This window comes from Sceloporus occidentalis, unplaced genomic scaffold (assembly GCF_023333645.1).
Source record: "Sceloporus occidentalis isolate IW3139 unplaced genomic scaffold, rSceOcc1.0.p SCAF_96, whole genome shotgun sequence".
NCBI lineage: Eukaryota > Metazoa > Chordata > Lepidosauria > Squamata > Phrynosomatidae > Sceloporus > Sceloporus occidentalis.
In genome coordinates, this window is record NW_028317076.1 from 2,852,063 (window position 1) to 2,867,334 (window position 15,272).

At 41.4% G+C, this 15,272-nt stretch overlaps 1 protein-coding gene across 1 annotated transcript in view; it reads right to left on the reverse strand.

Annotated features, from left to right (window-relative positions):
• Positions 1–14,613, reverse strand: part of LOC149284274 (proteasome adapter and scaffold protein ECM29-like) — a 51,044-nt gene extending 36,431 nt beyond the window's left edge. The window contains exons 1-12 of the mRNA XM_089496964.1: positions 14,568–14,613; positions 10,630–10,760; positions 10,231–10,347; positions 9,069–9,187; positions 8,051–8,200; positions 7,609–7,765; positions 6,684–6,823; positions 5,542–5,623; positions 4,172–4,291; positions 3,576–3,661; positions 3,131–3,209; positions 2,245–2,294 (exon numbers count right to left, since the gene is read on the reverse strand). Coding sequence (XP_089353090.1) covers positions 2,245–2,294; positions 3,131–3,209; positions 3,576–3,661; positions 4,172–4,291; positions 5,542–5,623; positions 6,684–6,823; positions 7,609–7,765; positions 8,051–8,200; positions 9,069–9,187; positions 10,231–10,347; positions 10,630–10,760; positions 14,568–14,613 — 1,277 coding nt within the window. The remainder of the gene's footprint in view (positions 1–2,244; positions 2,295–3,130; positions 3,210–3,575; positions 3,662–4,171; positions 4,292–5,541; positions 5,624–6,683; positions 6,824–7,608; positions 7,766–8,050; positions 8,201–9,068; positions 9,188–10,230; positions 10,348–10,629; positions 10,761–14,567) is intronic.
• Positions 14,614–15,272: the final 659 nt, after the last annotated feature.

A 15,272-nucleotide genomic window follows, 5' to 3' on the forward strand; every position in this document is an offset into this window, starting at 1 on the left:
GCATCACTTCCGCTTACCGCCCTGATGTCCCCAACAGGTGTTGGAGATGCGATGCCACCCCGGGCTCCCTCCTTCATTTGTGGTGGTACTGTCCGCGCATTGTCCCGTATTGGACCTCTGTTCATGCACAGATACAGCGCTTCACGGACAAGTCCATCCCATTCACCCCGGAATTCTTTCTCCTTCTCCATATGCCTTACTCTGTGCGTTGGTTCCGGAAGTCTGTGTTGCGTCATCTCCTGACTGCGGCGAAGGCTCTGGTACCCCTACACTGGGGTAGCCCTGATCCACCTTCTTTTCAGGAGTGGGTACTCCGCGTGGAGCGGATACGGATTTTTGAGGAATTACATCTCTTGGCAACTGGGGCGACTGAGCGCTACAGGTCCACCTGGTTCTATTGGTTGGAGTTTGTGTCTGGTCCTCTTATCCGCCCCCTCTTGGCTTAGATCTTCCCCCTCCCTCTTGCGCGCTTCTCTTCCTTCTCTTTTTTCTTTCTTTCCCTACCCCCCCTTCCCTTTTTTTTTTTTTCTCTTTTCCCTTTCTTCCTCCTCCTTCTTCTTCTTTTCTCTCCCTCCCCCTGTTCCCCGTTATCTTCCCTACCCCTATTCTCCTCCTCGTTCTTTGCCCTTGCCTCTATGTGTCTGGTGCTTTATATGTGCCAGGTCTCCACTTGAGCCTGCGTCCTAGGGTGCGTTTCCATTGCCGCGCTTTCTCCATTACCTTCGCCCCTCTGCGTCCTCTCTGGCCGCTTCCTCAGTGTGCTGGGCCATTATTGTTGGTTTGGAATGCGCGCCATGTCGTGAGCTTAAGACATCGATTGCTCGCCATTCCTACTGTTGCTATTTATTTCATGCATTGTATGGGGATACCTCATGGATGTTGTGTATTTTTGACTTGTACCTTCCCTCTTCCCTTTTTTCCTTCTGTTCTCCCCCACCCCTCTTTGAACTACCAAAACTGAATAAAAATTGTGATTTACCCTAAACTTATGTGTGTCGCAGGTTTAAGAGGACATCTGGTCAACCTCTGATTGAAGCCAGGATGCAATCACCAGATGTGTAAATAAGCAGCATCTCAAAGAGACACTCATTTTACAGGAAAAATACATGAACAGTGTGCTTTGAAAGCGCAAGCTGCCTAAGCGGCACGCTAATTGTCTGTTGCTGGACATTAGTTATATAACAGGGGTCACTAAAAGGTCAGGAAAGATAAGGCATAAAGTTTTGGCGGGCTAGGTTAGCTAAATCTAATTCTAGGTTGCTGGGCAGGTAGTTTATTTAGCACAGCTGATTGGTTAATCAGCTGTGCTGCAGCACGAGCGTTTGCGCGAGCGTTCTATGCGGCGGGAAAATAAGCACAGCTGATTGGTGCAATCAGCTGTGCTCGCGGCGCGAGACAATTCTAAAATAAATAAATAAGCTGCGCGCAAGGAGATTAAACTCATCTCAAGAAAAATCTTCAAGGAGCTGTTGCTGAGCGAGCGTCCCTCTATTTATTTTATTGATTTGTTATGGGTTAATATGTACATGCAATGGACATCACTAATCCCTTAATCCACCCCCACTTTAGGTTTTAAAATGTCTAACTAGGTTGTTATTTACTTAAAGCTGATGTTCCACTTGATATATATATATTTATTTATTTTTTTTTTAAGATTACAAACTACTTTAATATGTTAATACTTGTAATATGTACATTTTCAACAAGTTTATCATGCAATCTCTTCCTGAAATGTTATTCCCCATGAATATGTCATTCCGTCACTCAGAGCCATCTGCTCCTGTATAACCACACATTTCTGACAACAGAGACTAAAAGGGGACTGCACTATTCAGAATAGAGCAGCGGTAATTAAAGAAAATATATTTTGGAATTTCTTATTACAATTACATATTATTCTGCTGATCGCGGATAATCTTCACATGCGCAAGGCTGATTATAGGAAGAGTGCCTGCGGAGATGAATGTCAGGGCCCTGTTGCCAAGCAACGCCAGTATCTTACTAAAACTTCAAATGCCGTTTGATGGTGACCATTGAGCAAAGAAGTAAAAAGACAGGTTTTTTTATTCTCCTCATTACATGAAGCAGCATATCTGATGATATCACCTGCTTGAAGTCGAACAGCACCTTTAAGATCTGTATTGCCACAATTGGGGACGCTTGTAGAATGCTCGGCACAAATATCTCTTTGTAGATGCACATTTTAAATGGCCCTTCACAACAGCCAATGCACCATGTACTTACGTGGACAGCTTCCCGACAGCAGAATACGCCATAGACAACAATTTAGGATCCTTAAAAAGTAAAGAGACAGCATCCTTAAGTAGGCAAGATAATAGCATACAATGGAAAAAAAAAATTAAGACAGGTTTATTATATAACAAATAAAAAAGAATACTTGTTCTATATTTATTCTACTTAAAAGTCTATTGAAACCTACTTGAACATAATTGCTCAAAAACACACATTACATTTTCCTTGTAACATAATTCAGCCGGGGAATGTAATTATCCAAACAATGGATTCATTATTGTTAATGATTATTAATTAATATTAATAATTATTTCCCTACATACAATCTTACAGTTCATTCATAGGGGTGCAAAGTAATGTTTGCTTACCTGGAGGTTACAGTTCCCTACAGAATCTAGGCTATTTATACATTAATGGGAAAACCGCTGGAGCCGTATCAAAATTGGTTGGCTTATAAGGACTCCGATCGTATAGCTCTGGTCTGTACTACATGCATTGGGATAGTAAGACTTCTAGCATGACATCTGGCCCATGTAGTCCCCCCATTTAAAGAAGGTGAGTGCCCTTGAGCATCTACTATGATACTAGAGATCACATGATTAATATGAACTGAAAATGGATATCCCATAATTACTGATAATTATCGGAGGGCAAACTCATGCAGATAGCAAGAATTAACGTTTAGTGCATGGTTTCTACTTAAGTTAATTTACATAGCATTTACATTTTTAGTTTCTTTGGCAACAATCTAATAGTGCCTCCCTTTCGGTGACATAATAATTCAGTTTTCTCCACAAAACTATGAACTAGATACAATTCTAAAAGTTAAATATGCTAGTATATCCAATTTCTCCATACAGTAATACGATTTTATTACCTCTTTGTATTCATTGATGAGCTTGGTGAGTCCATTCAGCAGCATTGGGCCAAGAGGCTTTATTTTACTGTCGGAGCATCTAAGAAAATAATGGGACATGTTAATAATAGCCAGCTGAGCCAATCAAAAGACACGGTTTTCTAAGTTTGCCATAAAGTGCCCAGGTAGCACAAGGATGCATTATCAAGACACCCACCAATAAAGCGGGATTTGTTATCAGCTCAGCATACACCACCATTAACTCATCCAAACCACTAAAGAGAATGTATAATATAAATGTATTCAATACAACATACGTGCATTTTGAGGGTTACTAAAAGAATGAAGAGTGGTCTCACCATATTATTAGTCAGTGGAATGTTTCTGATGTCTGATTTTCCAACAGAATTTCACTTTATAATAATCCCAAATTATGACCAAAAGGGAAGCTCACACCGTTACTTACGTGCTACAGATATGATGTACAAACTGTAGGGATAGTACTCTTAATTTTGCATTTGTATTTCCTCCAAAGAGCCCATCATAAACCACCTTTAACAGAAAATTAGACCATTATTCAGAATCTCATGTATATTAATGATTGAAATAATTATGAATTATTAACCACAATGAAAATTACGAATAAAGAAAATTAGAAACAGTGTTTTTTTCCTCACTATATTTGATTTGCATGCCCCCCGTCTGCCTCCTTATATCAGCCAGAAAGGTCCAATGTGCATGCACAGGCATTGGAAGCCTATGTATCTATATATGCATTTCCCCTGTGCGACTGGGTTCAGTAATAACCTCTTCAGCATTTTATCAGTACTAATTGGAATAGAAACTATATGCTCTGACACAGGTAGGGAGTGCTTCAATATGAAAATGTAAGAAAGTGACAAACTTTTATTTCTATGAAAAAAATGAATTCTATTTTAATATGAAAAACTGTATTTATTAAGTGATCTGTCACTGGAACTTAAAATATTCTGAGGTTTTGCATACTATATATAGTGAAATTAGTAGGCAGCAAATTCTGAGAAGTCAGTATGGACACAATACCTGTATGTTAGGAGGAAATATCTCTGCTGCAAGTCTGGATCTCAAGAGATGGGGGACAATCTTTAATTTGACCCTCGTGCTCACAGGATCTCGCTTCAATTCAGGCTTTATCACGTGTCCCTAAAAAAATTAAATAGCATTTATTAGGACAAAAACATGAGGAAAAAAACCCAGAGGAAACATAACATTTAAACTGAACATCCATCTAGAGAGTGCACTTAAATTAAGTCGATTTTGATACTCCCAAACACATACTGAAATCTCTTTACCACTATGGAATTCAAAGGGTTAAGTTCCATGATATAATGACAGCACGGTGTAGTGCTGTATTTAGGTTTTTTGTTGCTGTAACATAGTAACATAGTTCATAAGGTTGAAAAAAGACCAAAGTCCATCAAGTTCAACCTATATACATATTGTGTCCCTACTGTAGGCCTTATCAAACCCAAGCATCTCACCCATCCACATTCATTATACGATGGTGACTGATCCTCAGGTATTACGAAGGATAACCTCACTTTACTGAGTGTTTATATATAGTCAGTCACATTTTTATCCTGGAGCTCAGTGGGTTAAACCTGCCGTGGAATGCCCCATATATCCAGATTTGCAGGGGAAAGAGAGGTGCAGAAACACCTGTCTTTCTTCATGAATCCGTCTTTATTCTTCTGGCCTCATGAAGCCTTTCTGCAAAAGGGCAGAGCCATGGCGACAACCTCTCCCCTTTCCTCTAATCTGGGGAGAGAGTGTACCAAGAGACTCCTTTTGGGGGAGTGCTCAGAGAGACCTGGTTAACGGAGCGGATAACATGACGAACAGCTGCAGAGAAGGGCAAAGGGACAGCAAAGAGGTCGGCGAAGAAGTTAGGGAGACACATAGTGCAAGAGCAAGCAAATGTGAATGAGAGTGCGAGAGAGCAGGCAAATGTGAATGGGAGCGCGAGAGAGCAGGCAAATGTGAATGGGAGCGCGAGAGAGAGAAGGCAAGTGTAAATGAGAGCACGAGAAAACGCTAACCTTTCCATCCCGGTGAAGTGCCCTGTCTGAAATTTTCCAGCTGCAGTTCTCCAAATGTCTTCTGTTTCTTCACTTGGGCGATGCCACCCCTACAGAGCCTTATACTTTCTATGGGTGGCACTCAAGTGAAACTTGCAGTGACATCTCCCAAGCGAAGAACTAGAGGACTACACCAGGACAAAATTATTTCAGACCCAGCAGTTAACTTGGAAAGAAAGGGTTACCCTACTGTTTATGTATGGTTAGCTAGAGTTCCCCATTACGGGGTCATTCGAAGACGGAAGGTAGAATTGCATATATGTTGAATAACGGATTGATTTACATATTAGTATTTTGGTCATGTTTGAATCTTACCTCCTTTGTCTTAAGTGGTATGTCTCCCAAATAAACTTTGTACATCTTGTTGATAATAATGGGGTCATTCCAGTCGATCAAGCTAAATATGAGAAAAAAAGAATTATACATTACATATTTTTTCATCTTACAGTATTAGATATATGCCGCCAATATAACCACACTGTTAGCCCAGTGATCTACTCTTTGTAGATGAAAGTTTTTGTTTCGCTTTTCATTTTAAATACCGTATTGGCTCGAATATAGGCCGCACTTTTTCCTTAAAGACTTAAAGTGGGGGTGCGGCCTATATTCGGGGTCTAGCGCCCGACGCCCGGGACATGCAGTCCCGGGCGCCGGGCAGGCATCGGGGTTAGGATACAGATCCCCCGCAGCGGTGCAGGGGACCTGCATCCTACTCCCCGATACGCTCAGACAGCCTCCCCTGCCAGCACTTTCCACTGGGGGGGTGCCGGCACGGGAGGTTGTCTAAGCGCATCGTGCGGACGGTCACCGGCTGCGGAGGTTCTTTACCCGCATCGCCGCAGCCGGTGACCGTCCACACGATGCGTTTTACCTCTGCCCCCCAGACTTACCAGAGCAGACTCCCGGGTGTCTTGCGGGGCCGGCGGGGGACATCTACGCAATACGCGTGTACAACTTCCGGTGCCTGCACATCCGCTGAGTCCCGGCACCGGAAGTTGTATACGCGTATTGCGTAGATGTCCCCCGCCAGCCCCGCGAGTCTGCTCTGGTAGGTCGGGGGGGGAGCAGAGTGGCAGCATATCTCGGGGGGGGGGGGGGAGTGGCAGCATATCTCGGGGGGGGCAGTGGCAGCATATCTCGGGGGGGGGGAGACAGAGTGGCAGCATGTTTTTTTGGTGCTTTTTAAAAAACTTTTAGGGTGCGGCCTATATACGGGGGCGGCCTATATCCGAGCCAATACGGTATGTTGTAATCCACGCTGCACAATTGGACATCAGTATCACTTAGACCTGAAAGTAAAAAGCCACTGCAGCCATACTTTGTTTACAGAAAAACGTATTTCTGAACGTGGAGGATTGGGGGATATACTCCAATGCATTCAAGTCCATCAAGGCAAATATGAGCAGAAGCACCTTACTGCCAACTTCTCTGTGACGGAACCATCTTGTGTTTCTCACCTCTGTTTGCTCTTTAGCTCCAGGTCTGCCGCTGTAGCCACGCTATGTCGTGTGTCACTGGATGCTATTACAAGGTGTATGACAGAGTCCAGCTCAGGCACTTGTTCAGCCTCAATAAACTTCACAATTCCTAATTTGCACTGAAAGAAAAGTAGTAGGGTGGCATTATATTAAACCGTGTTATTCTGCAACATGAAGAAATCAAAGAAAAAAATCCTACACTAATACTGAACTTCCATCAAGCATTACTGGTGCAATTAAAGTTAAGTTCTTAGGAAGAAACATGAAAGGCATAATAGAGCATTTCGGTTACATCCCAAGCTGTGTGCTACCTACCTTCTGAAACCGGGCCCCTGCTGGATTAAAAAGGTATCAGTAGCGTACCTAAGGGAAGCGGTCCGCACGGAGTGCCACTCATCAGGGGATTGCCCGGTGGGCTGGCCGAGCAGATGTTTACCCGGGCCTAACATGGGCTCGCAGCTTACTGCTGTGGAGCTCGCACACTGCGTGAGGAAACTTGTCCTGTCCAGGTTCCTGCTTCCCCTGGGCGGGTAAGAGTCTCCTCACACAGTGTGCAGGCACTAACCCACCCCTCTGTTTATTTTAATTTATATATCCTCTTCTGCATCCTGAAGCTACATAGCCTTAATTACTGCTATAGGAGAGAGAGTAGGCCCTCTTTTCAGCCTCCTTTTGTTTCAATTACCCATAATAGAACCCTCAAGCAGAACCCTCAAAAGCCCACCATTCTGCCAGGAACTTTGTGTAGGAGTAAAATAAAGTTAGATGGCAGCTCACGGCCAGGGTACTCAACTCCTGATGTATCTATGTATTTGTTGGCACTTAATAAATACAAGATGATAATAATTACAAGAGAGTGGGGCATTTCAACACCCTTCGTAGCCCAAATAAAGCAATAAATTACCTGTTCTAGCTGTTCAGCGGTCCATGGGTTATCTCCCACCACACGCTTGGCAGCATAGAAGCTTAAGCCAGGGGGAGGCTGAGGGATTCCTACACCACCACTTGTCGAAGAACCTTGTGAGGACATCTGGCGACTCTGAGGTTCACTCAATACAAATCTATACACGGTAAGAGAGAAATGTATTTTCAGGAAAGATGTCTAAAAGTACACAGTCTAATTACTTGGAAACCTGCTGAACGTATAATTCCAGAATTATTGGTGTTGACAAGATCCTGTAGACAAGCATCTTGGTAAGTTCTAGGACTAACTCCAAGGCTTTACATAGTCTTGGGCACAGAAATGACCACAGTGTTTCATTTACGTAGCAAAGATTCAAAATGTTTAGACACTAGTAGACACAAATTGGAAGCATTCTTCTTTGAACACACTCAGCCGCTCTTACCCATACGGCATCAGGAGAACATCCAACATAAAATCCAAAAGGAGCTGAACAGTCTTTGGCTTCTCAGTAAGGTTAAAAAGAGATGTGGATTTATATGATTCACTGGGGTACTTCATATGATAAAGGGTGGGAATCAGGATGTGCATTAGGCTGAAATAAAATATCAATAGAATAAATCAGTCAGTTATCAAAAAGATATACAATTCAAAGAGAGAGGGGGAATGTAACATCACATTATCGCTCAGCCAATCTCTAATTTCAATGCTGTAACAATGTAGTGTAACATGTAATTCAAAGCCTTCATTATAAACTTGGCTATTAACTGTTACACTTGTCTCCTGGTTATCCTCATTAAATCTGTAAATTCATTTGCATCTACTAAATGTGCCTATAAATATCTTAATTGTAAAAAAAAAACAAAAAAAACCCATATACAATTCATTTTAGAAGTATCATATATCCAAAAATCTATAGTTTGTCAAAAAAAAAAAAAAAAAAGCACAATGTCAGACGATCTTACCTGAGCATTGTTAGTTCAGTGACTTTGCATGGCTAAACCTGTATAATATCTCCCCCCCCCCCTATAGATCACAGTCTTCTTGTCATGACCCCTGCAGAAGGCTACAACTAACGGGAAGAAATAGGCATGGAATTCCCAAAGGCAGGAAGTTACGGTTACTCTTCCCATAATGTTCAGGATGTCACACTAGTCTTCACCATGGACTATTTTACAAACCAAACAAGGACCAATCAAAAAAAGAACACGTAGCATCATAACAGCACTTCTAACATGGATTCATGTACATAGCCACCAAGGCATAGCTCCCAATCTTCCCCACTGTTACATGTCTTCAGTATCTCCTCAGGTGAGCACAGGTGAATGAATCATCAATAAGCGCCTTTCTGATAAGTGACCATTAAAGATCCCCCTCGCTTGAACAAGTTCTGTAAGGGGTGGTAATTGAGGAGCATCCTAAGAGCATCCCTTTTGTGCGACATCTGAAGGGACCATACCAACCTGTCTTGCTGAGGCTGAGGTCTGCCTTCCATCGCTGTTAGCAGGCTTGGGGCCAACTCACATTGTTTGTCGATTGGCAACCGGGGGTAGCCCATTTTTATATAGATTATTGTAAAATTCTGTAGGGAAGCAAGTATTGATGAAGTTTAGCCTCAAGGTAACATCACATGAAAAACATGCATATTTTTGGGGTGTTTTAATACAGTGCTGTACATAGTAATGTTGCATAGCAATAAATAAGGCAGGGCTTTGCTAATTAAGTACTGCATATGCTAATGAAGTCCATTTCCCTGCAGACCCTAGTTAGATAGAGGGTCTGTCTAGGAGATTATGACTGGGACATTCTGTTTGCCACAAAGCAGTATTATAGGAATTTAGTGCATTATAAATTATACAAAAAGTGGTTACAAACACTGAGGTTTATTCACTGAAGGAAGCATTGGCAGGAGAAATTATGGGAAACATGTAGTTTCAGCTTCCTGAATTTGCTATGTATTATGAAGGGCCTACCCCAGGTTCTGCTACAAGAAGAGCTTGGCTGGCCCTATACAAAGCATGCTTAAATCTGCAGGTCTCCTTAACAATTTACCTATGCATTATACAGGCTCTTCCTCCTTGAGAAACCCGCCAGGAATGACCCTTTATAATGAATGGTGAAGTAACACTTTGCAATCTCTCCCTTTCATTTAAAAAAAAAAAAAAAAAAAGTCTTCTTACCCAATACTGGTAATAACGAAAAACTATGATGGCCGTACCCACAAAAGTTAATCAAATATTTTAACTTAAAATTTTTTATTATCCATAAGTTAATGATTGGAGAATGTCAACATACAAAAAAAGTAGCCCGATACGTTGAGCTGTGAAAAACAACACAATTAAGAGGACTCCATTTAGACAAAATAATAAATGCACTGTTAGCCAAAAAACCTTAGATCGGTTATTTTAAATATTTAATCTCATAATGTAAATCACATCAGAACAATACAAAAGTTTCTTCAGTTTCCATGGTAACAACCTATCAAATCCTGTGGTTGTATGTATTTATTCATTCTACCACCAAGAGAGAAAACAATTATTTATGTATGTGACGGTGTGAAGTCTGCAGACAATTATGGAGGGTACATAAGTAATGATTAATTAAATGAATACCATCACGACTTACAGTCACAAAAGACACAGCTGCAGGATCCTGGTACTGGACTAAAAGTGTTTCCACAGGAAGCTGGATCTTGGGACGACTCTTGATCCTTTTGTTCAAGTGAACAAGTAACTCCATAACCTTGGAGGAAGAACAAAGAAATATAAGACTTCTCAAAGTCCCTTGTAGAGACATCTGTATATAGTGGTGCTAACAGTATGCTATGTGATATTGTCCTTTTTTCGCTAGATTTGCCAACGATGCAAGCAAAAAAAAATATCAAAACGGGCACATGGAGGCTCACTCTTCCCCGACCACCAAACAAACCACTTAGTAAAGCCAAAACATCTGGTTATAACCATAAATAAGCACCAGCATCATTATGACTTGTAACTATCTTTTCTCTTGGTATTGAGGACTTGCCTTCTTCCGTACTCCCTCCTGGGCACTAGAAAGCTTGAGAAGAACCGGTGGCAAGAACTTGGAGATGATACTCTGCAGCTGTTCATCGGTGTCTGCATGGCCAAGACGTAAAAACACCCGCTCTAACTGGTCTGTGAATACAAGACATTTCAGTTAAAATGGTGTATAACATTTGAGGTTGCTGAGACAATATCACTGACAAACATTGTTAATGTACTGTAATCTGTATCCTACGCTTCAATGTGGTAGCAAAATTGCAAGTTCTGCATTCACCATATGTTTCAGCATCCTAGCCTGTGATTCGGAATTGTAATTAGAACTTCAAATTAAAATGATAGAGAATATCAGTCATAAATGGACAGTCTAATGCCCCATAGAACTACAATAAAGATGAATGCATATAAAATTACTTAGTAGCCTTGTTTTAAAAAAAAAAAAAAAAAAAAAAAAAAAAAGATTCAGATATGCACTTGCTGAAGATGCTGCAAGCGGTGTTGCTGAATTGCCTCTAATCTATCTGCATTTCATTGGGAGGACTTTCACTATCAGGAATGAAATCAATGGAAGCCCTTTAAATACATGGATGTGGGGAGTCTGATTAAACCCCTATGAGCTCCTATAAAAGCCACAGCTGGATCTGACTGGTGAGGAGTATCCGCATGTAACGGGTTCACCAAGAGAGCTGTAGTAACTCCCAGAGATCACCCACATGTATCCTCCTGTTGTCCCCGGAATCACTTCCAGCACCAGTCAGCATGCGCACCTTGGAACCCTGCTATGTGTACCCAATAAGTAGACACAACTACCTTGAACTGAGTACAGCAGGAATGAACGGTTTATTGATGTAAAACATAGACTGATATAGCCACAGAACTTCATTAACATAAATTAACATTGATAAACAGGTAGACAACCCAACCTTTAATCCCCTTTAGCTACTGAATATCCCCCTGGTAGCCATCCTGTTAATGGGATTAGTTTAACAATGGGGCCTTGGGGCCTTGTATGACAGCTCATTCTGTCACACCGCACATGCAATCAATTCTTATGAAACCCTCTATGCATGAAATGTTAAGAAAAAGATGAAACTCAACTATTATATGATAGCTGGAGTGTTCCTTTAAATATAAATTACAGCACACGAGCAACAAACAAGGCCAAATGAACGACAGCTAGCAAGCAAGCAAGTTAGTAGCCAGTCTAAGGCCTGTTAAAGGCTAATTTTATCACGGCGCTTCTGCTACGTTTTCATGAATGGTAAGACAGGAGACAGCTGGGACATTTTCAGAGCACACGGCACAGCTTCATTTGTTTTATACCATAGAGAAGTAGAGCATCTCATATTTCCAGTGATGAAACGTTTTCTAATGTTAGTTTCAAATGCTTAGCAAGCTATGCTATGACCCAGCTAGACGTCAGAGTAGCCAAGGCTACGTATTTTGTTCATTGTACCTACTAGAGCAGGGGGATGGACTACTGAAACGATTACTGTACTAGGTCATACTGTACTAGGTCATCCTCTCTCTTCAACAACATAAACACAACAAAATGAAACCAAAACAAACATTTTCCATTCTTCTTGAACTACATATCTAATCTTTGTCAAGTTCAATTAGAACCGCTGTTTTCACAACTGGATTGAGGCCTGACTGGGCAGTTCAAAATCACCTTTTTAGGTTCTTGTTTTAAACAACCCATGAGCAAAAGCTGACAGTGTGACCAGGGTCAATGTCTTATTGGAAGAGGAGCCACTGCTCCAAACATGGTCCCAAAGAATGCAAGCTGGAGCATATTCTCCTAGAGCTGCCCTGTATTTGGCTTCATCCAGGTTGCCCTCAGTCCCGACAAGTTTTCCACGGCAGGACACCGCCAAATAACGACGCCACCCAAGTGTTTCACCTTGAGATGGTGTTGGCTTTGAGTGAATCACAGAACTGAACAAAAAAGTATTTTTGGTCTCATCAGGGAAGAGAATCATTTTGCTGGTGTGTATTTATATGTTCTGCATTGCCTTTAACAAAATACAAATGAGGTTTGATACGGGTTTCTTATGAATGGCTCTTTTTTTGCCATACGCTAATAAAGTACTGGTTTGTGAAGAATCCAGGTAACGGTTGGTTACCCGTCTCCAATGTTGAGCTTTCCGACACCTTGACAGTTACGAGGGGCCTCTTAGTTTCTTCTCTGGCAAATGCCCTCTTAATTGGGTCAACAAGAACCGACAGCCTTCTCTAAGCAGTTTGAAGTAGCGCTTCATTCTTTAATGATGATTTCAAGGGTGCTTATAGTTTAGAAATTATTTTATAACCCAACCATCATTATTGCTTTGCAAGTTCTCCAAAACACTATCCGTACATTGTTTGAACAGCTCATTGATCATCATGATGTGGTTTGTTTACAAGAAGCACAGGGTTCTACAATGGACAGTTGTATTAATTCTCCAGAATAGTTGATTTTGGGACTTTAACTTAATTTGTATCGTGCAATATTTGTTTCCGAATACAAAATGTAATTTTTTTTTTTCAATGAAGGGATTGGCATGTCTTGTATCTGAATTTATCTTTGGTGATAAGTCGTAGCAGAGGCTTCCATATGTTTTACAGTGTTCCATCATAACTGTAACGGTGCCTGACTAAGCATATAAGAAATAGAAATGTGTTTGGATACATTTAAAAAAAAAACTAATACACATAACAGGCTTCATAAATAAAGTTATCTGAAAAACTAGCATGCCACTGTGTAATCTCAAACAGGGTAGCTTGAAGTATGAGCCATCCTAAGCAAGTATGAGCATCTGTTCTTTGCCAGCTTTAATACAAACAATATTTTAACTTTATGGTTTTGTTTTATTTATTTAATTTTTTTTTTAACAATCTGTAATGGCATCTGTGAAAATATGACCAATATCCCACATACATATCTACCAACTGGGATGCTGTTCCACTTATCCACCACCTTCTCAGAAAGCTAAACTTCCATACATTACACCTAAGCATCTGGCAATGTAGTATTAGATAATGATCTATTGTTCCATTTCATTTATTTTACCTCCTATGAAATAAAATTCCTTCCTATACATCGTGAAACCCAGTTAAGTATATAAATGTTTCTATAACATCTCCTATGACACACACACACATAATTTGTAGGTTGCTCAACAAGTATATACTTTCACTTTCAGAGATCCTAAACAAGTACGTTTTTACAGGTTTAAAAGAAAACGCAATTTTTAAACGCTACTTCTATCGCCTTACAATTAAGGAGAACTGATAGATTGTAAGCTCACAAGAGCAAGACTCTCTCCTCCTTATGTAACAGAATGTCTGATCTTTTCTGCCCGATCATAATAGCATTATGGAATCTAATATATATATATATATATATATATATATATATATATATACACATACATATACACACACACCGGTATATATATCTTCTTACCCAACCAAAAATAATAAGCCTGTTGGCATTGATTTGTATAACAGGTATTACAGTGGGTAGGTTACCTCTGCCTCCTACAAATGTACCAAACACACCTACACTCAAATACATGAAAAGATGTCAGGTCATTGTCCTTTAGTCATAGAACCTAGTTTGGCAGCGCTGGCAATGACTGTGCAAGTCATGCACACAGGCCTGGGAAAAACACACAGGAAACAACACACACTTCACACGCCTTTTCTTTCATTCATACACAGCAGCAGCACCGCTGATCGGCACGTTAACATACATGCTCCTTGGTGGCCGGACACAGAGAACACACATACCCGGCACTACTAAGGGCGGCAGCAGCCACTGCTCATTAACCCCTATCAGCCAGTGTCACGCGTGACCACCGCAACACGGCATCACGTGTAATACTATACAGGTTTAGTGATCGCACCGATCGCCCTGCCACACTGCCCCTACCCATCTAACGATCCTTTATAACTTACTTAGCTCGTCCTGCGCGGCGGCAGCAGCAGAAGGAGCTGCAGCCATGTTCACCGGTAGTACTAACAGAGGGAGGAGCTAATGGGTGTGGATGACTCGAGTTCCTGTGCTGGAGACATTGATGTTTTCTTCTTATCTCCTTCTAGCGTTCTACGGCACGATATCGTGATATCCGTTGTAAACAAATGGGCCGGCTACGTATAGAAACACTGCATTCTAGGCGCAGGAAGCAAAGGGTTAACCGGCTGTCACCACGCTAGCTTTGTACGTGTGCGGCGAGGATCGCGTTTATCCCTCCCCACTGATTTTATATTTAGAATAGGCTGATTGCCAAGCCCAGCACTGCCCAGGTCTCTGTGCCTTTTCTAGTCCTTGCATGACTGGGCCTGGGGGACACATGCAAAGTAAAGGCACAGCTATGGGTTAACGATGTGCATGGGTTTCTCACGACAAGGCCTCGCGCATGTATAGATTGTTAAAACCCTAGGATTTATAATCAACACCGCTGGGAGAGGTACTGGCCCAGAATGTTTGTGTTAATGAAATGGCTCATGTACATTCCAACCATGTTTTGTTTCCTCGTATTACACCGATAAAGTTTGTTTAATTTAAACTCCCCGAGAGGACTCCATCAACGCGTAGGTTTCATGGCGGTCCTTAAAGGAACCGGAAGATGCCATAGTGTGACATCAATGGACTTGTTGCGT